The sequence below is a fragment of the Hemitrygon akajei genome, chromosome 16, assembly GCF_048418815.1.
Source record: "Hemitrygon akajei chromosome 16, sHemAka1.3, whole genome shotgun sequence".
Taxonomy (NCBI): Eukaryota; Metazoa; Chordata; class Chondrichthyes; order Myliobatiformes; family Dasyatidae; genus Hemitrygon; species Hemitrygon akajei.
In genome coordinates, this window is record NC_133139.1 from 75216980 (window position 1) to 75243293 (window position 26314).

The window sequence follows — 26314 nt, forward strand, 5'->3', positions numbered from 1 at the left end:
CTCCAGGCTAATGCCCTTCCTTTCTATTTCGTTAATTTCCTCTCTAACCAGCAATGCTACCCCATCTCCTTTTCTTTCCTGTCTATCCCTCCTGAATATTGAATATCCCTGGATGTTGAGCTCCCATCCTTGGTCACCCTGGAGCCATGTCTCTGTGATCCCAACTATATCATTTTCATTAATAACTATCTGCACATTCAGTTCATCCACCCTGTTACGAATGCTCCTCGCATTGACACACAAAGCCTTCAGGCTTGTTTTTACAACTTGCTTAGCTCTTATACAATTATGTTGAAAAGTGGCTCTTTTTGTTTTTTGCCCTGGATTTGCCTGCCTGCCACTTTTCCTTTTCACCTTACTACTTTTTGCTTCTACCCTCATTTTACATCCCTCGTCTCTGCACTTGTTCCCGTCCCCCTGCCACATTAGTTTAAAGCCTTCTGAACAGCAGTAGCAAACGCTGCCCCTAGGACATTGGCTTCAGTCCAGCCCAGGTGCAGACCGTCCTGTTTATACCAGTCCTACATCCCCCAGAACTGGTTCCAATGCCCCAGATTTTTGAATCCCTCCCCCTTGCACCATTTTTCAATCCACGTATTCATCCGAAATATCCTCCTATTTCTATTCTGACTAGCACGTGGCACTGGTAGTAATCCAGAGATTATTACCTTTGTAGTCCTACTTTTTAGTTTATCTCCTAACTCCCTAAATTCACCTTGTAGGACCTCATCCCGTTTTTTACCTATATCGTTGGTACCTATGTGCAGCAGGACCACTGGCTGTTCACCCTCCCATTCCAGAATGTCCTGCAGCCGCTCAGAGACATCCTTGACCCTTGCACCAGGGAGGCAACATACCATCCTGGAGTCTCGTTTGCGGCCGTAGAAACGCCTATCTATTCCCCTTACAATCGAATCCCCTATCACTATAGCTCTCCCACACCTTTTCCTTCCCTCCTGTGCCGCAGAGCTACCCATGGTGCAATGAACTCACCTGCTGCTGCCTTCCCCTAATGAGACATCTCCCCCAACAGTATCCAAAACAGGATATCTATTTAGGAGGGAGATGACCTCAGGGGACTCCTGCACTACCTGCCTACTGCTACGCTGTCTAGTGGCCACCCCTTCTCTTTCTGCCTGTAATTTCACGAAAAATGCAGGAAGCATATTGAATAAACTGCCAGACGAAGTGGAAAGCACAGATACAATAGTATAATTTCTGAAGTAGCTGGATAGGTACATGGAGTGTTCTGGCTGACAGAGTTGTGGGCCGAACGCTGGAAAATAGAAAGAGCTAAATGGACACCCTTGCCGGCTCTGTACCTGCTGTATTTCACCATCACTCTGGCCGTTAGGGATTTTATTCAGGAGCTTGCACCTTCTTATAAGTACTCGCAGTTTTGAGCAACATTGTTCCCCCTTCCCTAGCACAGCAGTTTTTTTCTCGTTATGGGAATAGGAAGTCGAATTAAAGTGGGTGGCCGCTGGGAGGTCCCGTTTATTTTTCGTCAACGGAGAGTAGGCGCTCGGCAAAGCAGTGTGTGAATCTGCGCCGGATCTCACCGATATACATTACGGGAGACCACACAGAAAGTTTCCTTAACTTTACAAGCGAACAAGTGCTACACCTTGCCCGACACCTCCACCCTCACTACCATTCCGGGCCTCAAATAGTCCTTCCAGGTGAGGGGTCGTTTCACCTATCAACTAGCTGGGGTCATATACTGTGTTTGGTGCTCCCAACGTGGCCTCACGTATATTGATGAGACTGGACAGTGAGTGGGAGACCGCCTCACCGAGCAGTACACCAGAAAAAATACCGGGATCTCACAGTGGCAGCCCATTTTAATTCAATTTCCCATTATCATTACGACATGTCAGTCCATGGCCTCCTTTTCTGTCGCGATGAGTCCACACTGAGTTTGGAGGAGCAATACCTTATACAGGAGCGTATCTACGGAAAGTAGTGCCTATGGCAAGCACTGAAATTGCGCCCCTGTCGAAATATCTGACAGCCATCTTTTAGATAACTATCATAATATCAGCTCAAAAATACAAGTCAAGCTCGTTAATCTTTCAATTAACAAATTATGGCACTACATGAAAATTATAACTGCACCTTCCTTGCTTTCACTGATGCAAGTTGTTCTATGAAGTGATCGAAGTCAGGTTTTTTTTCAGTTTCTTCTTTTTCTACACTCAGTAGAAAAAGATCATAGTGTCTCCCTTGACCCATGGAGACTCTCAAATACGGAAATATTAGTTTTAACTCGCTGAATGATCTCTAACAGCTGGCGATGGAAACTGTGATGGTTAGCATTATCTGAATAGCATTGCGAAGATTGGGGAAGACGCTCCATACTGAACAATAAATTCAAGAAGCTCTTCAGGTCTTGATATTTTCATGCTGACCCGCCTTGATAGCAGCATTCTGCAATCCAAAATGTCTTCATATAGCTGCTGTCCATCAACATCAGACCTGTACAATTCGCCCAAATTTTCTCACTTCTTCTTTAGGTCGTTACTGTCGGCGCCGTAACACAATCCCTTAACATCGAGAAGGAACCCAAACTTGGTGACAGTGTCGTGCAAACGAGCGAACCTTCTGTCTATTTCTCTGCGAAGACGGACAAGTATTCCCTTCATGACTCTTCGCTTCTTCCTTAGCTATTAACCGAGCATCTGTCGCGTTCTCACCAGCCATTCGTCTTTTTCGTCTCTGACGTCTTTCAACTTCAATATTCCATTCTTGACAGAGACCGACTCCTTCTTCGAGTGACTCACTGAGCAACACCTCTCTTTCATCATAAACATGATTTTGGAGGGCTTTCAAATCCAAGGCAGCATCGTGGAAGTTCATGCCAGGATCCTGCATCCTCTTTGGAATACGGTCAATGCGAAAGTGTACTTTGTTCCAAAATCCTACCAAATTCAGAAATTCATAACTCAACATGCAGTTGTACAGCTGCCTTGCGCCGCTTCTTGTTTCACTGGTCTCGCTTTCATTGTCTATCATGTCGTGGCGAATTTGACGTATCTCCTCAAGGTACTTCTTGCTGGGCTTCACTGCTTCTGTCTTTGCGCTCTACCTGGTTTCGGAATTCGACATAAAAACCACAAACACGGCGTTTTTTTTGAATTTTTCCCAGCGCTGTGTTGAACGAGAGAAAAACACGTAGAGAGCTTCGATGGTTCCAAAAAAAACGTGACTATCATTGTATCCTACTTGACTGCATGTACACCCACCAAATAGAGTGAGTGATTGTCGCAATTCACAAACACTGCCAGGTTGTTTTTCTCACTTATTCTGTGATGAACGCCACTTCTGTGTCCAGCCATCACTGCAGCGTTGGCACAGCACTGTGACCGATAATCTTGAAGCTCCATTTCGTCCTTCTCTAGCTGTTTCAAGATGTCTTCAACAAAGCTCTGAGCATCCTTCCAGCTTATCTGGATAAAAATAAGGAAGGACTCTCTAACACGGACTGTTTTCTTCTCAAAATCAACATCCACATACCTCATTACTTCTGACATCTACTCACCGTGTGCCTGGGCATGGGTCGAGTCGAACCTGAGGCCATAGTACTTGGATTTACGAATGCTTCTCAGTAAACTCTGGCGAACAATGGATGGCATCATGTGGATGGATTCGTTCTGTACACCCTTACAGATAAGAGCTGGATCTAGGATGACTTTCCAAATGAGTGATGTGTTCTTTTATGACAGAGTCAAAGATGGACAGTAGTTTCAGTAAGCCAAGGAAATTTCCCACATTGGAGATATCATCTAACTGAAGTGACACCATGTGTCCTCGCAAAGCCAGGTTCTGAATCATAAGGAATTTTACGAAGTGAAGGATTCTCGCCAAGATACCACGCCACTTCTGCTTTTCCTTCTCAATCTGTGACTGAAATACCGCGTCAATAACTTCTCTGTTTCCAGTTAAAATTCTTTCCATTACTTTCTACTGTGTGAAGCATTCCCGATGATTCTTGGCCTTTTTATGAACACTAATCCTTTCAGGTACTTTCCACAGGTTGAATCCACTTTCCTGCTCCAATGAGGATTGATCCTCTGACCGGGAATAAAGAAGACAACAGATACAAAATGCAGAATTTTTAGAAGGGGAATAGACAATCATGAGCGAGTCACTTACTCACCATGACTATTTCCCAATTTCTTCTTCAACCCGGTTTTGTTCATTGAGCGGTTATTTGTTGGTAGGAAAGGCTCCTCACTGTTCTGAAAATGCTTCGAACCCAGCTTTATTGTTTCATTCTCAACGCGTCAGGCAGATCCACTTTTCCAACATCCTTGTCGAACTTCAGAAGTTCAATGTCATGCTTTTCAAACTCTTCTGGTATGACAGTTTGAGGGTCTTTGACACCATCCAGTTCACTAGGTTCAGTGTCGTCAGGTTCAATCTCGTCAGGTAAAATCTCGTCAATAAACTCAGCACCAACACCACCATCATCGTCTTCCCTCCAGTTATGTCCACGTTCTCTGTGGCAGCCTCACTCATGATCTCGTTATACTCAAATTTATCTGACTGTAGTTTCTCCTCGGTTTTTGACACTTTCTTACTTGATCCACCTTCAGATTCTCACAAACTTGTAGCAGGTGCAGGTGACTCCATGGAACATGTCGAATTACTCGTTCCAGGCTTTTCAAAGAAGTGGAATGGAGAACCTGCTCAACATCTTGGCTTCCTCGGCCTCCAACTTTCGTTTCTTCCGTCCTGCAGCTCCACTTTTCTTCTTCTTCGTGAAGAAACGTTTCATGGTCTTCTTACACAATGCCTATCACCTCTCTTTAGTGCCATTCCTTCTTTACTTTTTTCCAAGGCATTCTGTCCACTCCTATTAGATTCCACTCTTCACCAATCCAATTCCATGTTCTTTGCTTCAACCCTCCCACACCTGCCGTTTCACCTATCACCTTGTGGTTCTCAACCACCACAATCCACCCCCACCCCCGCCCTTACTCTGACCCTTCATATTTTTTTCTATTCCAGATGAAAGGTTTTGTCCTGATACGTCGACTGTTCTTTCTTTTCCCCCCATGATGCTGCCTGGCCTGCTGAGTTCCTCCAGCATTTTGTGTGTGTTGCATTAATTGTATTTTCTCGACTTCCTGTAAGATAGCGATTAAACCTTCTGCTCCGTTACATTTCTTACCTCCACACTCCTGATCTTTTTTTTTTACTCCAGTTTGCGTTTGTTTGTTTCTTTGTTTGTTTGTTTTGCTTTCTTGCCTGCTTGCAAATTCGCCTATCCTACAATGGCCACAAAGTTGCCGAAATCTGGGAATAAAAAAATAATTCTCTACGTCTGCGACAGTCGAGATTGTCTCCGTTTTGGAACAGCATCGAATAGTATCTGAACACAAGTCTGAAGATAGGTCTTCTTTCTGTACTTTGGAGTCAAAATTGGATCAAATGAACATTAGAGTGGACGACCATGCCGCAAGTCTTTGTCCTGTCGAGTTAACTTCCAAAGATTCAAAACGCCGCGTTCAGAAGCTAGAAGCCGTCTGTTCCAATTTGACTGAGCAAAACACCAAGTTAACTTTCAAGGCAACTGATCTTGAAAGCCGAAGTAGGCGTTAAATTCTACGAATTCTCGGTTTGGCAGAGGCTATCGAAGGGGGATCTCCTGTTGATATTTTTTTCTTCTTTACTCTGTGAGATTTTTGGGAAGGATATTCTTCCGACCCCAACTGAATTAGACAGAGTGCGCCGTGCGTGTTTCGTGAAGCCTGAGTTGGGCAGTAGGCCACGTCCCGTTATTCTCTGCTTTCATCGATATCAGGTGAAAAAAACTTTTGATCATGGAAGCACGCCGGAGGGGAAAACTGGATTTCTGGGGTCATTCCGTACCTATCGTTGAAGATTATGCTCCTCAAGTTTTGAAGATGTACGCCGAGTATAAAGACGTTATAAAAGTGTTTTGCAACCGTGGACTCTGACCCTCGCTGCTTAACCCAGCCCATTTCGAAATATCTCTTAATACTGGGGAGCACAAATTGTTTAAGTCGGTTACAGAGACTCAGAAATTTATTGAAGGTCTCCTAGCCATTTTGATTAAATCACACTCGGTCTGATTCTATTAAAATGGCCGGTAAGTACGTTTTAATTTTTTTTTACTTTATCTGTTTTTTTTAATCTCTGTTTTCTCTTTAAATTACTGAATTTTTTTCATAGTTTCTTGCGAGTAGACTATTCTGGATTAATATTTTGAATTAAGGTAAATTAAGGAAGCACTCGAACGGGGATCTCCCAATGGCAGAGCACCCCAGTGCGTTGTGGGCGTACTCAACCCGCGGGAGATAGTTCCAGGTTGACGGGTGGTTTGCCGTTACACAATGTAACGTCGCCTCCAAGTCTTAGTTGACCCGTTCCATCTGCCCGTTCGTCTGGGGGTGGAAGCCGGACGACAAGCTAACCGTTGCACCTAAGGCTTGACAGAAGGCCTTCCATACCTGTGAGACGAACTGGGGACCTCGATCTGAGATGATGTCCACGGGGTTTCTGTGGAGGCGGAAGACGTGGCGAACGAGAAGATCTGCGGTCTCCTGAGCGGAAGGTAGTTTAGGGAGGGCCACAAGATGCACTGACTTGGAGAAACGACCCACCACAGTGAGCTCGGCAGTGTTTCTATGTGAAGAGGGTATACCGGTGATATGATTTAGGCCTCGGTAATCGATGCAGGGACGGAGAGAGCCATCCTTCTTCCCCACAAAGTAGAATCCAGCGCCCACCGGGGAGGATGAGGGTCGAATAATGCCCGCCGCGGGAGACTCACTGATATATTTCTCTATGGCTTCTTTCTCAGACCGGGACCAGTTATGCAGGCGACTGGTAGGTAACGAGGCCCCGAGGAGAAGGACGATAGCGCAGTCATACGGCGGTGTGGAGGCAGGGAAAAGACACGTTATTTGCTAAATACCTGTCCCAGGTCGTGGTATTCTGTGGGAACTCTGGACAAGTCGAGGGTTTCAAAGACAGGCGAGGTCGCGGTCTCCTCCCTAAAAGATTGGGCCGACTGCAGACAGGTGGCGTGGCAAAGCGGGCTCCAGCTGGCTCTCCTCCCGGTAGACCAATCAATGCAAGGATTATGGCGGCGTAACCAGGGGTATCCAAGTACTGTCGGGGCCTGAGAAGAGGAGATTAGGTTAAATTGTGCCTGATCCCGATGATTCCCAGAAAGGATCAAAGACAGTGGTGGAGTATGGTGAGTGACTCGAGCCAGAAGTCTTCCGTCAAGTGCCCCGGCTTCCAGAGGGGTAGACAACGGCTCCTGAGGAATTCTGGCCTGGGCAGCTATGTCTTCATCCATCAGATACCCCTCAGCACCGGAGTCTATCAACGTAGACAAGGATAGGGACTGTTGGTTGTAGGTTACAGTAGCTTCGATCTGCATCCGGGTTTGGGGAACTGAAGGGAGTGTCGTCTGATTCACCAGAACAGTTGGAGCGGGGGGCTATACTATGAGCGGACGGGGAAGAGAGGTTGGCCGAAGATGGTAAGGTGGGCCGTAGGATGACCCGAGGAGCGGGGTGACCGGTATTTTCTCTCAGACATTCTCGAAGTTGATTATCTACCCTGGTGGCTAGAGAGACCAAACAGTCCAGGCTGTTCACGTCTTCCCTGGCCGCTAATTCATCTTTTATCTTGTCAGTGAGACCCCGTCGAAACACTTCCTGTAGTGCTTCGTCATTCCACCCAGAGACGGCCGCTAATGTTCGGAACTCTACGGAGTACTTTGCTACGCTTCGCGAGCCCTGACAGAGAGTCAGAAGGCGCCTAGCGGGCTCTTTCCCGTGAATGAGCTGTTTAAAAATCTTCCTCATTTCGGAGACGAAGGTGGAGAAGGAGTAACAGTCCTCTGGCCGGTTGTCCCAGGTCGCGGTGGCACATGATAAGGCATCCCTTCATAACAGCCCCATGATGTACGCAATTCTTGATCTGTCCGAGCTGTACGTACGTGGCTGTTGCTCAAAAAACCAGAGAGCACTGCAGTAAGAAAGCCCGGCACTTCCCTAGGTCTATAGCGTAGGGTTCTGGTTCGGATACGTCAGTCTCTCGAGGCGATTGTGTTGCCAAGCCAAGGGGCGTAGCCATCCCAGGCTGTGCAGTTTGGTCAGACTGGGTTCTTGGAAGGAACGGAGTAAGGGGAGCGGATACCCGCTCAACCTGATCACTGACCTTTACATCCTCGGATAGGGCACGAAGATCTTTCATGACTTCTCTGAGTACTTGCTCATGTATGCCCAGTAGGGAGCCCTGGCTAACGAGGGCCTGTTGCACCCGGTCCGTGTCCGCTGGGTTCATTCTTGCCAGTTCGTTCTGTTACACGGGGGCGACGGAGGAGAACCCAAGTGCAGGACACAGACACGTCGACTCTGTTGGGAAGGCTGGCGTAGACCTGAACGTAGAGCAGGAAACCAGAGGAATCTTGACAAGGAGACGGCATTAAAAGGGACTCTTTAGAAACTAACTAGAGCGGAACTTAGAACTACCAGTTCTAATCAGAACCAGGAACAAAGTATCACACGAGAATTGACCAACGAACTGGCAACCTGTGATAGAGTCGCCATCGTATTTATTTCCCAGTCTCTGATGAAGTCCAGATGTACGGTAATTGGTTAACTATGAGCAATTGACCGAAATTGGGGCATGATCACGGAGAAAGAAGTGTTAAAGGGGAACGGCCAACCGGAACCATGACAGTTTTGGGATTCGAAGGAGGGATGGGTTCTCTTGTGCCAACATTATTCATTGATTTTTTTTTTGTTATTCAGGGCATTTTCCTGTCCTGATTTTTTTAAATACTTTTGCTCCAGAACTGTTATTTGAATGTTTGATCCTGTTTATGCCTACTACTCTCTATGTTCTCCTAAATCACAATGGTTTGTTCGTTGAATTTTATAAGCTGGGTGTAAAGGTATTGAATCATCTTGTTAAAAGAATAAAGGTGTTTTCGCATCTTAAGCAACTCAAAGCTAACATTGCTTTTTTTCAAGAAACTCATATTCAAAGTTTTGACAATTCTCGCCTTGTGTCAAGGTGGGTGGGTCAGCACTTCCATTCTTCCTTCCCCAAATGTGTTTCTATCCTTATTAATCAAAATGTTCCTTTCGAGCTCCACAATAAGGTATCTGAGTCAATTGGTCGCTTTATTATAGTCTCTGAGAAATTGCATAATACAAGGGTAGTATTGGCTAACCTGTCTTCTCCTTATTCAGATGATGTGGACGTTTTTGAAAGTTTTTTCTCTTTATTGCTGATTTGAATTTATATTCTCTTATACTGGGCGGTGACTTCAGTTACTGATTAGATCCAGTTTTGGATCGATTGTCCACTGTTCCTAGATTACTCAGTAAATCTGTTTATTCATTTTTTCCTTTCTAACTATGGTATCTCCGATATGTGCCTTTTTCCCCATCCTACTGACAGAAATTAATCTTTTTATCATATGTTCACTATACTTCTACCAGAATTGATTATTTTTAATGAATAACCAGCTGATTCCATCTTTTCATTCTTGTGATTATCAGAGTATATTGATTTCGGATCATGCTCCAATTACCTTGTCTATAAATTTCCATAGTCTTCCTCAAAATGAAGAAACATTGCCGTTTTAATCCGGCTTTGTTATCGGCTAATGACTTTGCAAAGTTTATGAAGGACCAGAAAAACTTTTTTTTAAACACTAACACATCGTCTGAAATCTCATCCCAGATTGTCTGGGATGCTATGAAAGCATGTTTGAGGGGTCAAATAATTTCATATACAGTGAATCTCTAAACAAAGACCCATTTAGAGCGATTAGACTTGATCAGTGAAATTAAAGTAATGGACCAACTATATGTCCAGACTAAAAATCCTGAACTGTACAAGAAGCGAGTAGAACTTCAAACTAAGTTTGACCTTATCTCTACTCAACCAGTTGAACGTCAACTTCTTGAAAGCAAGATAAATCTGGTAAGTTTGTAGTTAACCAATTGAGATGCGCTAAAGCTAAACAACATATTACAAAAACTCGAATGGGAAATGGGAATATTACTTCGAATCATTCTGAAATTAATGATACTTTTAAGAATTATTATTCTCGATTTTATACCTCCGAATCTTTACATGTTAATATTTCTGTTGACCATTTTTAAATAGTTTGAATATTCCTTCGATCTCCTCTGACTATAAAGCAAAACTTAATGAACCATTATCACTAGAAGAAATATCCTCTGCTATTTCTGCACTGCAGTTGGGTAAATCTCCTGGACCTGATGGGTTTTCTGCAGGATTTTATAAATAATTTTCGTCACAACTTTCAGTTAATTTTAGTTCTATCTGATTCGTTCAAACATGGTAAATTGCCACCATCATTTAATGAGGCATGTATTATTCTTTTTAGCTTAAAAAAGGTAAAGATCTAACAGAGTGTTCGTCGTAGAGCCCAATTTCTTTGTTAAACGTTGATGTTAAAATTGTGGCTAAAGTTTTGGCTCATAGATTGGAGAACTTTGACCGTTACTGTTTCTGAAGATCAAAGCGGTTTTATTAAAAATCGTCTTCCTTTTTTAAAAAAAATATACGGCGTTTATTTAATATCTTACATTCACCCTCAACTTGTACTCCTGAATGTGTTATTTCTCTTGATGCAGGGAAAGTGTTTGATTGCGTGGAGTGGAATTACCTTTTTGCGGTTTTAGAAAAATGTAATCTCGACATTTTTTTTAATTTCATGGATTAAATTGTTATACTTATGACCCACCACTTCTGTTTTGACTAACCTTCAGCAATCCCAGTCATTTAGCCTTAAACAAGGAACCCTTTAAGTTCTGTACTTTTTGATATGGCTATAGAGCTACTGTCGATTGGGTTTTGAAGTTGTTCTGAATTGACGGGGATTTGGAGGGGAGATGTTGAGCATAAAATCTCTCTTTATGCTGACAATATTTTGCATTTTGTATCAAATCTATCCACTCTCTTACCCCCAATGTTTTTACTTCCTGATCAATTCAGCCAGCTTTCTGGTTATAAACTTAATTTACATAAGAGTGAACTCTTCCCATTTAATAGAGAAGCACAAGCATTAGTATTTCATGACCTCCCTTTTAAAGCAATCAATTTACTTACCTTGGTATTACAAGAATTTCAAGAATCTTTTTGGTGAAAATTTAGCTAAACTTTTAAATTCTACGAAACAGAGTTTGACAAAATGGTCATCGTTATCTATGTCTCTGGTAGGTCAAATTAATGTTATTAATGTGTATATCATTCCTAAATTTTTATACTTATTTCTGTCTATACCAATTTTCATTTCTAAAGCTTTTTTGACTCGTTAGATTCTATCATTTTGTCCTATCCATAGAAGGTCAAACGTTCTAGACTTAATGAAGCTTACCTTCAAAAATCTAAAAAAAAGGTGGTATGACTTTACCTAACTTAGTTTATGTTCTCGGGCAGCTAATATTTGCTGTCTTACTTTTTGGTCCTTTTTTATGATTTTGATTGTCCAAAATGGGTGGCAATGGAGATGAACTCTACTAAGGATATCTCTATTTCTGCACTTTTTGGATCAACACTTCCTTGTTGCTTGCCTAGACTAATTGTTAACCATCTTATTAGATATACTCTGAGAATATGGGCTCAGGTTAGAAAATGTAATGGCCTTAATGGTGTCTCTCTCTCACTCTCTCTCTCTCAGGTCCTACTTACATAATCATCTTATCCTACCTCCTAGGCAAGACTCAACATTTCATGATTGGTATAGCAAGGGCATTAGGCTCTTTGAGGATCTTTTCATAAATAATCGTTTTGCAACTTTTCAGCAACTGTCAGCAAAGTTTAATCTACCTATACCCATTTCTTTAGATACCTTCAAATTAGATATTTCATTAACACTTTATTATCTAATTTTCCTGATATGCCCGGGAAAAAAGATGTGGACCTGTTTCTTTGTATTAATTCATTGGGTACAGCCTTAATATCTCTTATTCGTGATAAATTAGTGACCTTGAGACGTGCCCCCCTTGATAAAATTAGAACTGCTACGGAACATTATTTAAATATTTCTTTATCTGATGCGGTCTGGGATTCGATTCTTAAGTCAGTTACTTTAACCTCTTTATGTGCTCGCCACTGTTTTTACAGTTTAAGGTTGTACGTAGAGCTCACATATCTAAAACTAAATTGTCGCGGTTTTATCCTGACATTAGTCCTGTTTGTAACAAGTTTAAAGATGGCGAGGCTTCTCTTATCCATATGTACTGGTCTTGTATTAGTCTAGAGAAATTCTGGAGAGAATTTTATTTTTTGTCTTTATCCCATATTGTTAATAGTTATTTAGAACCTAATCCTGTGATTGTCCTTTATGGTACCCTGGGTGAGGCAGGCATGCATTTGAATCCGATTAAATGTCGAACATTATCTTTTGCCTCTCTTTTGGCTAGACCTTTAGTTCTCCTTAGGTGGAGAGATGTTGCCCACCCACTCATGCTCAATAGCCTAATGTCCTGTTTAGAACTTGAAAAAAATTCTTACTCACTTCGCAATTCGGAAATGTACTTTCAAAAGGTGTGGGGACTTTTTCTTCACTACTTTCATAACTCCTCTATAGATTAAGTATATTCTTTTTAATCCCTTACTTTCAGCTTTTTTTTCTCTCTGTAAGTTTTATGGTTTCTTTTTGATGGAAATTACATTATAGTTTTGGTACTGGCCATTATTTTTCTTTATTTTAATTATATGAACAGTTTTGTGTGGTCGAAAGCTTCGATTATTTTTTTACATATTTTAATGGTTGGCCTCGAGGTTCATAGCGAGATGGAGGGGAGGATAGTAACTTTATATGATTTTATTCTGGGTTCTGTTTCCATATTGGTATGGATTATATAATTGATATGTATATTTTGCATTGTATTAATCTTCACTTTGTTGTTTTTTTTTGTTTGTAGTTGGTTTGTAGAAATGCAAAAAAATAATTTTTAAAAATTGTATTTCCTCATTGGTTTTAGGAAAGAGAAGAGGACCTGTTCCGGACAGTGAAGGGAATGCCGCCGACTTATGCCAACGTTAAGATGTTTTTCATGGTAGAGATGGCTGTGCCCATAATAGAGTTCGCTGACTCTACAATGCTCTGCTGCGTCTTCCAATCTTCTGCATGGGGCCACAATAGATTGTTCCTCGTTTTTTGATGTATCGTTATTTCTTCAGCGGTTTGATCGGGGCACGACTGCGCAATCGCATGGACCTCAGCCATGTAGAAGAGGGAGAAGAGTTATAAAGGGAGAAAAGTTTAAAAAGAGACGGTTATTCTTCAGCAGTTTAATCCCGGCATGACAGTGCAAACGCGTGGACGTCAGCCAGGCAGAACAGAGAGAAGAGTTTAAAAGGGACAAAAGTTTGAAAGGAGACAATTATTCATCAGTGGTTTGACCGAGGCACTATTGATCAGAGTTAGTGCCACGGCTGCAGAAAAGGAGGAAATCTTGGAAGGATTGTCTACGGGGTCTCTGTGGGTGGAAGTTAGGAACAGGAAGGGATTAATAACTCTACTGGGCGTTTTTTTATAGACCACTCAATAGCAACAGGACATCGAGGATCAGATAGGAGACAGATTTTGGAAAGGTGAGAAAATAAAGGGTTGTCATGGTGTGAGTTTTCCAAATATCGATTGGTATGTCCCTAGAGCGAGGGGTTTAGACACAAAATCTAGATAAGCCTACAAGAGCCTCCAAGCCTGTTCTTGATCTGATATTGGGAAACGAACCTGGTCAGGTATCAGATCTTTCAGTTAGACAGCATTTTCGACATCGTGATCACAATTCTATTTCCTTTACCATAGCATTGGAGAGGAATAGGGACAGACAAGTTAGGAAAGCGTTTTTTGGGTGTAAGGGGGAGCATGAGTCTATCAGGCAGGAACTTGGAAGTATTAAATGGAAACAGATGTTCTCAGGGAATTGTAAGGAGGAAATATGGCAATTGTTCAGAGGATATTGCGTGGAGTTCTGCATAGATACGTTCCAGTGAAACAGGGAAAGGATGGTAGGGTACAGGAACGGTGGTGTACAAAGGCTGTTGTAAATATAGATAAGAAAATGACGTTCCAGTAGCAATAGATCACACATTGAATCAGATCTTGATATTAAAACCACTATCTTTATTAGTATCTCTTCAAAATATATAAAATTAAACGGAAATAAACAGAAGTTACCGGTGTTAAGCGTGTGTGTGTGTCCCACACAGTCAAGCTTAGGGACAGCTCTTAAAGTCTTCAGATTAAGATGGCAAAGTAGAAAAGATCCAGTAATTCACAGAATAAATAAAGGGAGAGATTTGTAAATTCACGTTAAAATGTAGAGAGGAGGCAATAACAAAGAACTCCTCAGATTCCACGCTGGGCTAAACGAAGTAACAGTCGCCAAAGATCTTATCCATCGAGTCATTCAGAAATCTATGTAAAAATATCACAAGTCTCAGAGTATCCCTTTGCACAAGTGATTACCACATAGCACACCCGAATTCAGGTAAGGTTTAACAAAAGTGGTTGCCGCGGGATGCTCCAAGAAAATTCACATATGGATCGTACAAAATGACAGTCAGATATCCAATGTGCACTGTGTTCCATTATTCGACCCAATCTTGTGCATGGGAAAGTATCAGACCTCACCCATTGTTACAGAAACCTACTGCCAGCAGTTTATAGTCCAAACTCCCCCCAACTCTCTCTCTCTCTCTCTCTCTCTCTCTCTCTCTCTCTCTCTCTCTCTCTCTCTCTCTCTCTCTCTCTCTCTCTCTCTCTCTCTCTCTCTCTCTCTCTCTCTCTCTCTCTCCCTCTCTCTCTCTCTCTCTCTCTCGTCTGTCGCAACTTGTTCTACTGACGTCATAGTCCCGCCTCATCCAAACGTTTTAAAGTGACACCAACAGTAAACGAAACAGTGGTCGCATAACAAAGAAAAGAAGAGCTCATGAAAGGTTCGAAAAACTAGGTGATGATAGAGATCTAGAAGATTTTAAGGCTAGCAGTACGGGCCTTAAGAATGAAATTTTGAGAGCCAGAAGGGGCAATGCGAAGGCCTTGACCATCAGGATTAAGGAAAACCACAAGGTATTCTACGAATATGTGAAGGGCAAGAGGATAAGATGTGAGAGAATAGGACCAATCAAGTGTGACAGTGGAAAAGTGTGTATGGAACCGGAGGAGATAGCGGATGTACTGAATGAATACTTTGCTTCACTATTCACTACGGAAAAGAATCTTGGCGATTGTAGGAATGACTTACAGCGGACTGAAAAGCTTGAGCATGTAGATATTAAGGAAGGGGATGTGCTGGAGTTTTTGTAAATCATTGTTGGATAAGTCACCGGGACCAGACGGGGTGTACCCCAGGCAACTGTGGGAAGCGAGGGAGGAGATTACTGAGACCGTAGCGATGACTATTGCATCAGCAATAAGGACGGCAGAGGTTCCAGAACATTGGAGGGTTGCTGATGTTGTTCTCTTATTCAAAAAAGGGAGTAGAGATAGCCCAGGGAGTTATAGACCATTAAGTCTTACCTCTGTGGTTGGTAAGTTGATATAGAAGATCCTGAGAGGCAGGATTTATGAACATTTGGAGAGGCAAAATATGATTATGAATAGTCAGCATGGCAGGTCGTGCCTTATGAGCCTGATTGAATGTTTTGAAAATGTGACTAAACACATGGATGAAGATAGAGCAGAAGATGTAGTGTATATGGCAGGGTTCTCCAGTTAGTTTTCCACAAGGGCCAAGGCCTGTTTATTTTTCATTGCACTAGTAAGTTGTTTTCTGGCCGGATGTTGTTGTTGCTGCTATTGCTATTATTATTATTATTATTATTATTATTATTATTATTATTATTATTATTATTATTAGTAGTAGTAGTAGTAGTAGTAGTAGTAGTAGTAGTAGTAGTAGTAGTAGTAGTCGTAGTAGTAGTAGTAGTAGTAGTAGTAGTAGTAGTAGTAGTGGTAGTAACAATTTAGACCTGGAATTCTCGAAACCTGTGTTGTGGGTCACACAAGAAAACATGCACTCTTGAAACAAAATAACTCATAAACCAACCATTTAATTCCGACTCTAGCTATCACAACAGTTAGCTGTCACATTGAGAACTCATCTGGGACTTAAAATACACACACACACACACACACACACACACACACACACACACACACACACACACACACACACACACACACACACACACACACACACACACACACACACACACACACACACACACACACACAAAGTCTTCACCACTTCTCCCCACACAAAGAGTTTTAGTAGTACTGCCTTTCCTACTGTTTCTGTTCTCGTATTTAATCTATTTGTTTTTTAATTAAGTTATGTAGCATTCGAAGTGTGAAGTGTAGCTATAAATGACATTATCAGTATTATTGTTGTGGTAATATTATTATACCACAATAAGATTGACGACTGGACAAACATAATTGATTTACTCACCAGTCAGTGAGAGAAGTGTTAGCCGACAATGGCGCCGTCTTTAATAGCTCCACAAGCGTTTTTTGGGGTTTCCCATCATGACTTAAAACTTGGCCAACCATATCAATTGCACACGTTTTAATCAACTCGACAGCAGGCGAATGGCTTCTTAGCATTGGCAAGATTCCAGGACACATGGAATGATACAGCAATTGTGCTTTCTTATGCAGTTGTTGACGTACAGAGTGTAGAAACGGAGTGCTTATATGTTGTTATCATATTTACAATTTTTTGTTTGCGTTGATCTTATTTAGCAGGGTAGTTGGCATTAATACTGACAGCATGCAGAGTGTTGAAGTACCGCTTTAGATTTTCTGATTTGTAGGTAGTTACGGACTGCATGCATATTAAACATATTGGTTTAGCATTGGCATGGTCCGGTGAAATAAAACAAAACTGAGCAGTCCAGTCAGATTTGAACTGTCGGTTTTCCTGGTCAACTTTGCGCTTTTTCGCGCAGGCCATGTTCTTGGTGTGGGGTCCGTAAATTACTGCTGGTAACAATAGCTTAGCTGACAGATTCGCTTCTTAGATGACTGGCGGGTAGCTGGTGCATGCCACTGTCTAGTCGTGGACCGTAGAGAGTGCGCAGTAGGTCGCGCGCTCTACGGGAGCGTAGGTCAAGTGTATTGTGCGGGATGAGGTTAAAATAAATTAGAGCAGTTTACATGTTATGACAGGTGCGTTCACGAAAGTGCCAATGGGTCAGCGCTGTTCAGACATTTGGTTCTCGCGGTCCGCCTATTAGGGTTGTCTGGTATGCGGATTTCAAAAAGGGATATGACAAGGTAGCCCATGCAAGGCTTATTGAGGAAGTAAGGAGGCATGGAATCCAAGGGAACTTTGCTTTGTGGATCCAGAGCTAGCTTGCCCACAGTAGGCAAACTGTTGTTGCAGACGGGTCATATTGTGTATGGTGGTCGGTGTCCAGTGGTGTGTCTCAGGAATTTGCTCTGGGACCCCTACTCTTCTGATTTTTATTAATAACCTGGATGAGGAAATGGTGGGATGGTTGGTATATTTGCTGACAACACAAAGGATGGGTGTGTTGTGGATTGTATGGAGGGCTGTCAAAGGTCACAACGGGACTTTGATTGGATGCAAAACTGGGCTAAGAATTGGCAGATGGAGTTCAATCCAGGTAAGTGCGAGGTTGATCATTTTGGTATGTCAAATATCATGGCAGAATATAGTATTGATGGTAAGACTCTTGGCAGTATGGAGGATCAGAAGGATTTTTGGTCCAAGTCCACAAGGCATTGAAAGCTGCTGCAAAGGTTGGCTCTGTGGTTCAAAAAGCATACGGTGTATCGACCTTTTATCAGGTTTGCGATTCAGTTTAGGAGCCGAGGGTTAACGTTGCAGCTATATCGGACCCTGGTCAGACCCCACTTGGAGTATTGTGTTCTGCTCTCGTCACCTCACTACAGGTAGGATGTAGAAAACATAGAAAGGATGCAGAGGAGATTTACAAGGACGTTGCCTGGATTGGGGAGCATGCCTTATAAAAATAGTTTGAATTAACTCGGTCTTTTCTCCTTCGAGTGACGGAGGATAAGAGGTGATATGATAGTGATATATAAGATAATGAGAGGCATTGAACGTGTGGATAGCCAGAAGCTTTTTTTCCCCAGGGCTAACATAGCTAGTAGGAGAGGGCACAGTTTTAAGGTGCTTGGAAGTAGGTACAGATGCGATGTCAGGGCTAAGATTTTTTTCTATGCAGAGAGTAGTGAGTGCGTGGAATGGGCTGCCGGCGACTGTGGTGGAGGTGGATATGATAGGGTCATTTAAGAGAGTCCTGGATAGGTACATGAAGCTTACAAAAGTCGAGGGCGATAGGTAACCCTGCGTAATTTCTAAGGTAAGGACATGTTCATCACAGCTTTATGGGCCGATGGGACTGTATTGTGCTGTAGGTTTTCCATATTTCTACCACATCAGCAGTTGTTTTCAGTGCAGTGTCCTTCATTAGCAGTGGAAATGGAACAAACGATTGAATTGAGGATGGCGGCAAATTGGAAGGAAAGCTATAATATCATGAGCAGGGTTGGATAATTACTTTGGTGGAATTCCGGGACAGATCAATCAGCAATTGCGGAGAGAGAAACAAAATTAAATCTTCAGATCTATGACCTTTCTTCAATAAAGGAATTTCGGTGGGGCGTCTTTCTTTGTTTGTAGAGAGCAAGACAGAGAATAACGTACTAGTGTGTGGCTGCTGAAAAAGTAACAATGTTTCAGCTATTTAGCGCCTAGCTGAATAGCCTTAACTAGGTTCGGCATTTCTGAGGATTTTGCGAGAGGGTTGTGTAAATGTGAGGGGAGAGTTGAGAGATGCCGCGCATGACGTCATGATGACCTGGTTAAAAGTTATAAATTTCAGACGGTAGGGAGAAGGAAGTACTGGAAATTTGAATGTCTGAGTAAGAGTGATTCCTAGTGATCATTTTTTTTTGCTTTAAAAAAATCAATATCGTGAAATTCATGGCTGTCCAGTTTAAGTAGAGGGAGAAGGAAAATCATCCAGACAACTTCGCGTATTGGTGAGAAACGGGGATATTTGCCCCTTTGATGGAAATAAGAACTAATTACAATAATTTGTACAATTTGAAATTCAGCCGACATGACTTTGTGGTTTGAAGGTGGAAGTTGTTTCTTAGTCTCGCGTTGCAAAAAAAGCAGCATGAAATATCAGATGTCTGTTTTAATCTGCAGAACGTTTCACGCCGTTCCAAAACGAGACGCATGTGATTCAGGTGCAGTTAGCGAGGTGTTACTAACATTTGCAATGGTGCTGGGAAGCAGATAGTGATGACTGAAAGTTGATTTCCCTGCCTGAAGCCTCCGTCATGTCGGGTTCCCTAATGGTCCGTGTTGGGTTCATTATTTGTACAAACAATTTATTTTATATGGAAAGCAAAGCAGATTTATTTTGATCAGCTGGTGGTACAAGCGCTTTACAACCAATGCTTAAAGAATATCTATCTCCACTGGCTTTGCGCACTCTTAGACTTTTGCCTTCAAAATGTAGTGTTGTCATCTTAGTAATAGCAAGTATCGTAAAGAATTTCACTTCCCTTTTGTCTCACAGGTTGTTAAAAGACAAGAAGCCATGAGAGCTGAAAACATTGAGTCTTATGAAAATTGCAGATAACTTATTGAATGACAAAGTAGAAGAGCGGGAGGCAAAGAAGAATCTTTGAAGCCAGGTAAATGCCATTGCCACCTATTTTGCGTGTTATTTTTGAATTACTCAGCAATAATTGAGTAAATATTTCCGATCGAAGAAAGGAAGTGAAAAGGGCATTCGGGAGTATATGTTGTCAATAAACCCCTCAAAAGGCTGAGCTGATTTTAATTGTAAAAGAGAAATGAAACGTGATGGTGCTTCAGCCTCAGATCTTCCCCTACGGCGAAAGGTACGTGGAGAGGTTGAAGTAAAAATGTTAAATGCGAAATTGACAGAAGTGACACATTGAAGTACGAATGATATGAGACGGCAGAATGCCGTTTATTTTTGTATCAGTCAAGTCTGAGAAAATGCAGGTACTATCCATAGCTTCCAGTATCTGCATTCCTGCTCAGGGGAGATTTGTCATCTTCTGCAACATTCTCAATCAGAAGATGAATCGGAGGTTAACAAATGATAATCCTCTGAATACATTATGAAAAAGGTGAAACAGTGAACAAAGGATTACTCGGCTTAAAGCTTTACTCGTAGAAAAATTATAGAAACGTTGAGATTTTTCAGGAACACAGCTTAAGAAGAATTTGGTCAATCTGTCTATCGAATCTGCTTCACTTCTCATTGCCATTCTCCTGCTACCTACCATAACGTTAACTGCCCTTATTGCTCAAGATCCAATCAACCTCTGTTTTAAATATATCCAAGGATTGGCCTCCACAGCTGTCTGTAGCAATTAATTATAGAGGTGGACCATCTCTGGCTGAAGAAATTTCCCCTCGTCACTACTCTAAAGGGATGCTTAGATTTTTCGGTTGTGTCCTTTGGTATTAGACCCTCCCACTGTCTAAAACATGCTTTTTCGTAAATACAGTATGCAGAACATGCACCCGCTCTGTTCCCTTTAGAATTATATGTCTAACAAACAATGAGGAATGACTTTTACACTGTGGAGTTAGTTGTTGAACAATCATACTTCGGCTCTTCCCGTATCTAAATCAGGAAATCTTACTGTCGGTGATGATTTTCACTTTAATTTGCAGAGTGGCTTATCTGCCAAATGGAGCCTGCCCGAAGAAATCTCTCTCTCAGGATGATCTATGCGCTCCTGGGTGTCTGCATCTTGCTGCTCGTTGTGGCTATCTTCACCGCATTTATACTGAGTAAGTTGTGCTATGATGCAGTAAACTTAGACTTTAGCTCCACAATGCAAATTATCAAAACTATCTTATGGCATGCAATATCCAGGGGATATTAGCAAAATGATTTATGTTACTTCAGTAGTTAGTAAGACGTAGCATCATTGTTAGAAATCGAGGTTGCTTTATGAAGGAAAACCTCGAATTACGTTCCAGGCATCAATCAGATACTTTTCCCCCAGCTGTCAGTTATTTGTGCATCTTTTTGCACTTTTTTTTGTTGGGTTTTCAGCGGAGTAGTAGAAGAGGACTGATGTAATGTCATTGCAATTCCGGTAGTTAAAGGCCCAATCCATCCACATAAATGTGGAAGACCTGAGTTTGTTAAAGCAGAAAATCGTGAGAACTTTCATAATTTGCAAGATCAGCCCATGCTCTTTTCAGTAGTGTGCAGTTAGAGTATGTCGAAAACCTAATGTGCTTTGAAATAAATCCCTATAGTCAGGAGAGGATATATTGCCTTAAAAAAAAGTAAGTGGTCTGACAGGATCAGAGAAGATGCATAGCTGGAGGCCCCACACAGGCAATGTAGAAAAAGCATCGTGGACTCAGGATAGGTGAGTACTGATACATAGCCCCCACATCCTGCATCTCTCTATCTCTCTATATGTCTGTCTTTCTGTCCATCTATCTATCTATGTTACTATGCAAAAGCCACAGGCAACCGAGATTATTTTACCTTTTTTTTTTGCGTTCTTGTGTCATTTGAAATGGCCCAATTTCAGAGCTTCAAACATCCTTTTCCAAAAAGAAATTAAAAGCTACAGAGAAGGTTTATTTGTATTTCGTTAAAGTAAGTAATATAATGCTTAAGGCTCCAGTTTTCAAATAAACACTTTGTCGGCATCCAGTACAGAGCAAGATTGAACAAAGATAACAATCGTGATAATGATTAATGGCATGATGCGTTGCATGAAGTAAACTTCTTAACCGAAACAGAAACCGGTGTAGAAGGAAACAAACTAGGAGAAGGACAACAAAACTAAAGGCAAACGGTGCGGCAGATGCAAAAACTTAATCTGAAAATAATCAATTCTTACCCCAATGCAAGAATGAGCATAGAAACAAGGCAAAAGGTAGTCATCTTGCATCAGCAACTTTTCTCCAAAGCTTAAATTTCGCGGTAGAGAGATTTTCAAGATGTGCTGTCCAATTTGTCTGAATAAGCCCAAAGTGACAGACAATGTTCAGGAACAGAAAAGGAATAGTTAAACCGACAGGTATGTCTAACTGTATGAGTTCTGGATTAGACATGCTTGCTGGCGGAGAAATGAATACAATTTGGTATGTTAATTACTTTCTGTGGATACTACTAATGGAGCTAAAAAAGTATAAAATCCTGCGAACATCAGATCTAGTACCGCGCGTGCATAGAGTAGGCCCTCATGATGTACGCAGTGCAGTATCACTCAGTTTACATTTTAGAAATGCAGGGAAATATTTTTATTATTTGTGCAATTCAGCTTCAAAGCCTTAGACTACAAATTTAAAAGTGAATGAAAAAGAGCATTTTGATTTATTGTACATCTGACAAAGAAGAATAATGCAGGAGAAGGAGTGACCTAGATGGGCAGAAAGCTGTCTATCGGCGCTCTACATTTCTATAACTCTATTTTTCCTTATTTATTTTACCTTATTTACTCACAACCTCTGATCTCCTTGTGACGATATATGTTATCATCCGTCCCACCCAAGGACATAACACAACACACCAATGCTGCGCAGTCCTGATTATTTCACTCTATTGCTTTCCATCATAGCCTCCACATTTTACTATTTGTTGGCCACTTCTCTCGGAACGATGTCCCGCTTTTCCACTTTTTGAAAGATTTCAAATTGCTTGATGATATCCTGCTGGTGTGTTATTTAATTCCTACATCACAGATCTGACATTAAGCTGCGGACAGCATCATGGCCTCACTTTCATTTCACTGACTGTAATTTGTTGCCATTCCCACCTACCGTGTGACCATTTTACCGCGCATCAAACGTGGGAAATATCTATCTCCCGATATTGCGATTAATCCCCTCACATCCTGCACTCTATGCGGTCTGATTCTTCAGTGGTGGGAAACCTTCAGGAATATGTTTTAGAACATTGAACATAGAACATAGAAATTCACAGCACCTTAGAGGCCTAATGTTGTGCCCGTCATGTACACTACTCTAGAAACTGCTTAGAATTTCTCTTCCGCATAGCCCTCTATACTTGTAAGCTCCATTTACCTCTCTAAGAGTCTCGTCAAAAATCCCTAGACCGCTACCACTGTTGCCGGCAGTGCATTCCGCGCACGCACCACTCTCTGTGAAAAACTTACCTCTGACTTCTTCCTTCTACCTACTTCCAAGCACGTTAAAACTATGCCCCCTCATGTTCGCTATTTCAGCCTGAGAAAAAGTCTCTGGCTATCCATACGATCAATGCCTCTTATCATCTTATAGTGCTCTGTCAGTTCATCTCTCATGCTCTGTCGCTCCAGGAGAAAATGCCAAGTTGACTCAACCTATTCTCATAAGGTATTCTCTCCAGTCCAAGAGACATCGTTTTAAATTCCCGCTGCACTATTTCTATATTATCCACATCCTTCCTGTAGAGAGGAGACCAGAACTAAACACAGAACTCCAACTGGAGTCCAACCAAGGTGTTACATAGCCTTAACATTACTTCACCACTCCTGAACTCAATTCCACGGTTGATGAAGGGCAACACACTATAAGCATTCCTAACAATACTGTCAAACTACGCAGCTCCGTGTGTCCAATGGACATGGAGTCCAAGAGCTCGCTAATCTTCAACACTGCTAAGATTCTTACCATTAATAGTATATTCAGTCTTGAATTTGACCTACCAAAAATGACCACTTCACACTAATCTAGGTTGAACTCCATCTGCAACTTCACAAGCAAATTCTGGATCCATAAAGCAAGGTCTGCCTGGATCTCATGCCACATTGCTTTTTGAATGGCCCATGCATAGGCAGGACATTCCTTACGAACCCTTTAATATGGCCTTACTGAAATCCATAAATCCACTGGTCTACTGTCACCAATGTGTTTTGTTACCTCCTCAAAGAATTCCATCTGGTTCGTAAGGAATGTCCTGCCCTTGACAAACCCATGCTGCCTTTCCCTAATCAGATTATTTCTCTCCAACTGCTTATACATCGTGCTTCTCAGGATATTCTCCAACAACGTGCAGTGCGACTATATAGAGGACTATACTGTAGGGAAATTCTAGGCAGTGAAGTAAGATTCACTGATCTATAATTTCCTGTATTATTTCTGCACCCTTTCTTGAACAAGGGAACAACATTTGCAACATTCTAGCCCTCTGGTACTTCTCCGGTCCCTACTGGTGATGCAAAGATCATCGCCAGAGGATCAGTCATCTCCTTCCCGCTCCCACAGTAGCCTGTGGTATATCTCATCTGGCCCTAGAAACTTATCTAGTTTAAAAGCTTTCAAAAGCTCCAGCACATACTCTTTCTTAATGTCTATACATTCAAGCATTTCATTCCGCTGTATGTCATTCGCACAAATACGAAAGTGCTTTCCACTGGTGAAATCTGATGCAAAATATTAATTAGCTCCGGTACCTCCTCCATCTCCACGCACACGTTTCCACTATTCCAGCTGTATAGTCCTATTCTGACACGGCTCATCCTTTTTCTCTTCAGATTCTTGTATAATGTGTTCGGGTTTTTCTTAACCCTGCTCAACAAGACGTTCTCGTTGCCCTTTCTAGCTCTCCTAAATTCATTCTTGAGCTCCTTCCTGGCAAGCTTGAAAATTTCTGGAGCACTAAAAGTACCTGGTTTCATGAATTTTCTCGTAAGCTTTTCATTTCTTCTTATCTAGATTATCTACATCCGTTGTACGCCATGGTCTCTTTACTCTACCATCCTGTCCCTGCCTCAACGGAACACAATGCCACATTTCTTCCGTGCATTTCCCTGAGAATACCTGCTCCCTATTTATGTTCCTCAACTCCTGCCTAAAAGTATCATATGCTCCATTGAAATGTTTTCCCTAATTCTCTGCTCCTATCCTTCTCCAGTGCTATGGTAAAGGAAACGGAGTTGTGATCACTCCCTCAAAATAAGCTCTCCCACCGGGAGATATGATCTGACCAGGTTCATTTCCCAATACCAGATCAAGTACAACTTATCTTGCAGTTGGCCTTTTGACATATTGCATCCGGAAACCTCCCTAAACACACTTAACAAACTCCACCTCACTGAAACCCCTTGCTCTGAGGTGATGCCAGCCAATATTACGGCAGTTAAAATCTCCCTCACAACAACCCTATTATTATTGCACCATTACAAAATATGCCCCTTATATGCTCCTGAATGACTCTGTAACATTTGTGTTCTGTACAATACACCCAGTAAAGATATTGCCTACTTCATCTTCCTGTCTTCCACCCACAATGACTCAGTGGACAATCCCTCCATGATGTCCTCCTTTACTGCAGCTTTGATGTTATTCATGATTAGCAAAGCCCCTCCCCCCACCTCATTTGACTCCCTGTACCAATACCTCTGGCTTCTCACCTACCCAACAAGAATATTCTGCAACCACTCAAAGACATCCTGGTGCCAAACACCCGGGAGGCAGTACGTTATCCTGATGTCTCCTTTGCGGACGCAGAATACCGTATCTGTTCCATAACTATCGAGTTCCCTTTGACTATTGCTTCACCGTACTTGACCCTCACCTTTTGAGGCTCAGAGCCGACCACAGTGCTGTTGGTCTGGCTGTAGCTGCCTTGCCCAGATAGGGCATCCCAATCAGCACTATTTTTTGTTGATGAGAATGGCCACAGGGGGACCCTGTATTGACTTCTTTCTCCCAGTACCCCTCCCGGCGCTGTGCACTTGGGTGTAATCACCTGCTCAGCAGTCATATCTCTCAATTGCACTGCCTTCCAGATGATCCTACGTTATCATTCTCCAGCTCCAGCACCTTAACGCGGCCCTTCATGAGCTGGAATTGGCAGCACAACCCGCAGGTGTGGTCATCAGAGAGTCTTCAACTTCTATGAATTCCCAGATCCTACAGGTGGAGTTTTCTGCTGCAATATCTGCCATCCTGCCTGCACTGTACAATGGGTAACCAAGACCAAATTCTACCCCCCCCCACCTTTTCTTTGGCCAAAGCCTCTTCCACTCGAAGCCTGTTGAGTCAAAGGCTGACGCTCCAACTCTCACCGTTGGCCAACTCCTAACACTGGCTGCTTCGTTTTCCCCTTCTGTACTTTTATTTACTTCGCGATGCTCTGCTGTCGCCTCTGATTGGGCCTCTGAAAGGTCCAAACTCCACAAAACCTTCGACGTCAAATTTTCGATTGACATGTAATACTGTAATTCCCGGGAAATAGCAAAATG

General features: G+C 42.2%; 1 protein-coding gene across 1 annotated transcript in view; it reads left to right on the top strand.

The window, feature by feature from the left end:
- The first annotated feature begins 14964 nt into the window (after nucleotides 1-14964).
- Nucleotides 14965-26314, top strand: part of LOC140740194 (CD209 antigen-like protein C) — a 55351-nt gene continuing 44001 nt past the window's right edge. Inside the window, exons 1-3 of the mRNA XM_073069209.1 lie at nucleotides 14965-15115; nucleotides 19633-19750; nucleotides 20769-20888. Of these exons, the coding sequence (XP_072925310.1) occupies nucleotides 20786-20888 (103 nt within the window). The 5' untranslated portion in view covers nucleotides 14965-15115; nucleotides 19633-19750; nucleotides 20769-20785. The remainder of the gene's footprint in view (nucleotides 15116-19632; nucleotides 19751-20768; nucleotides 20889-26314) is intronic.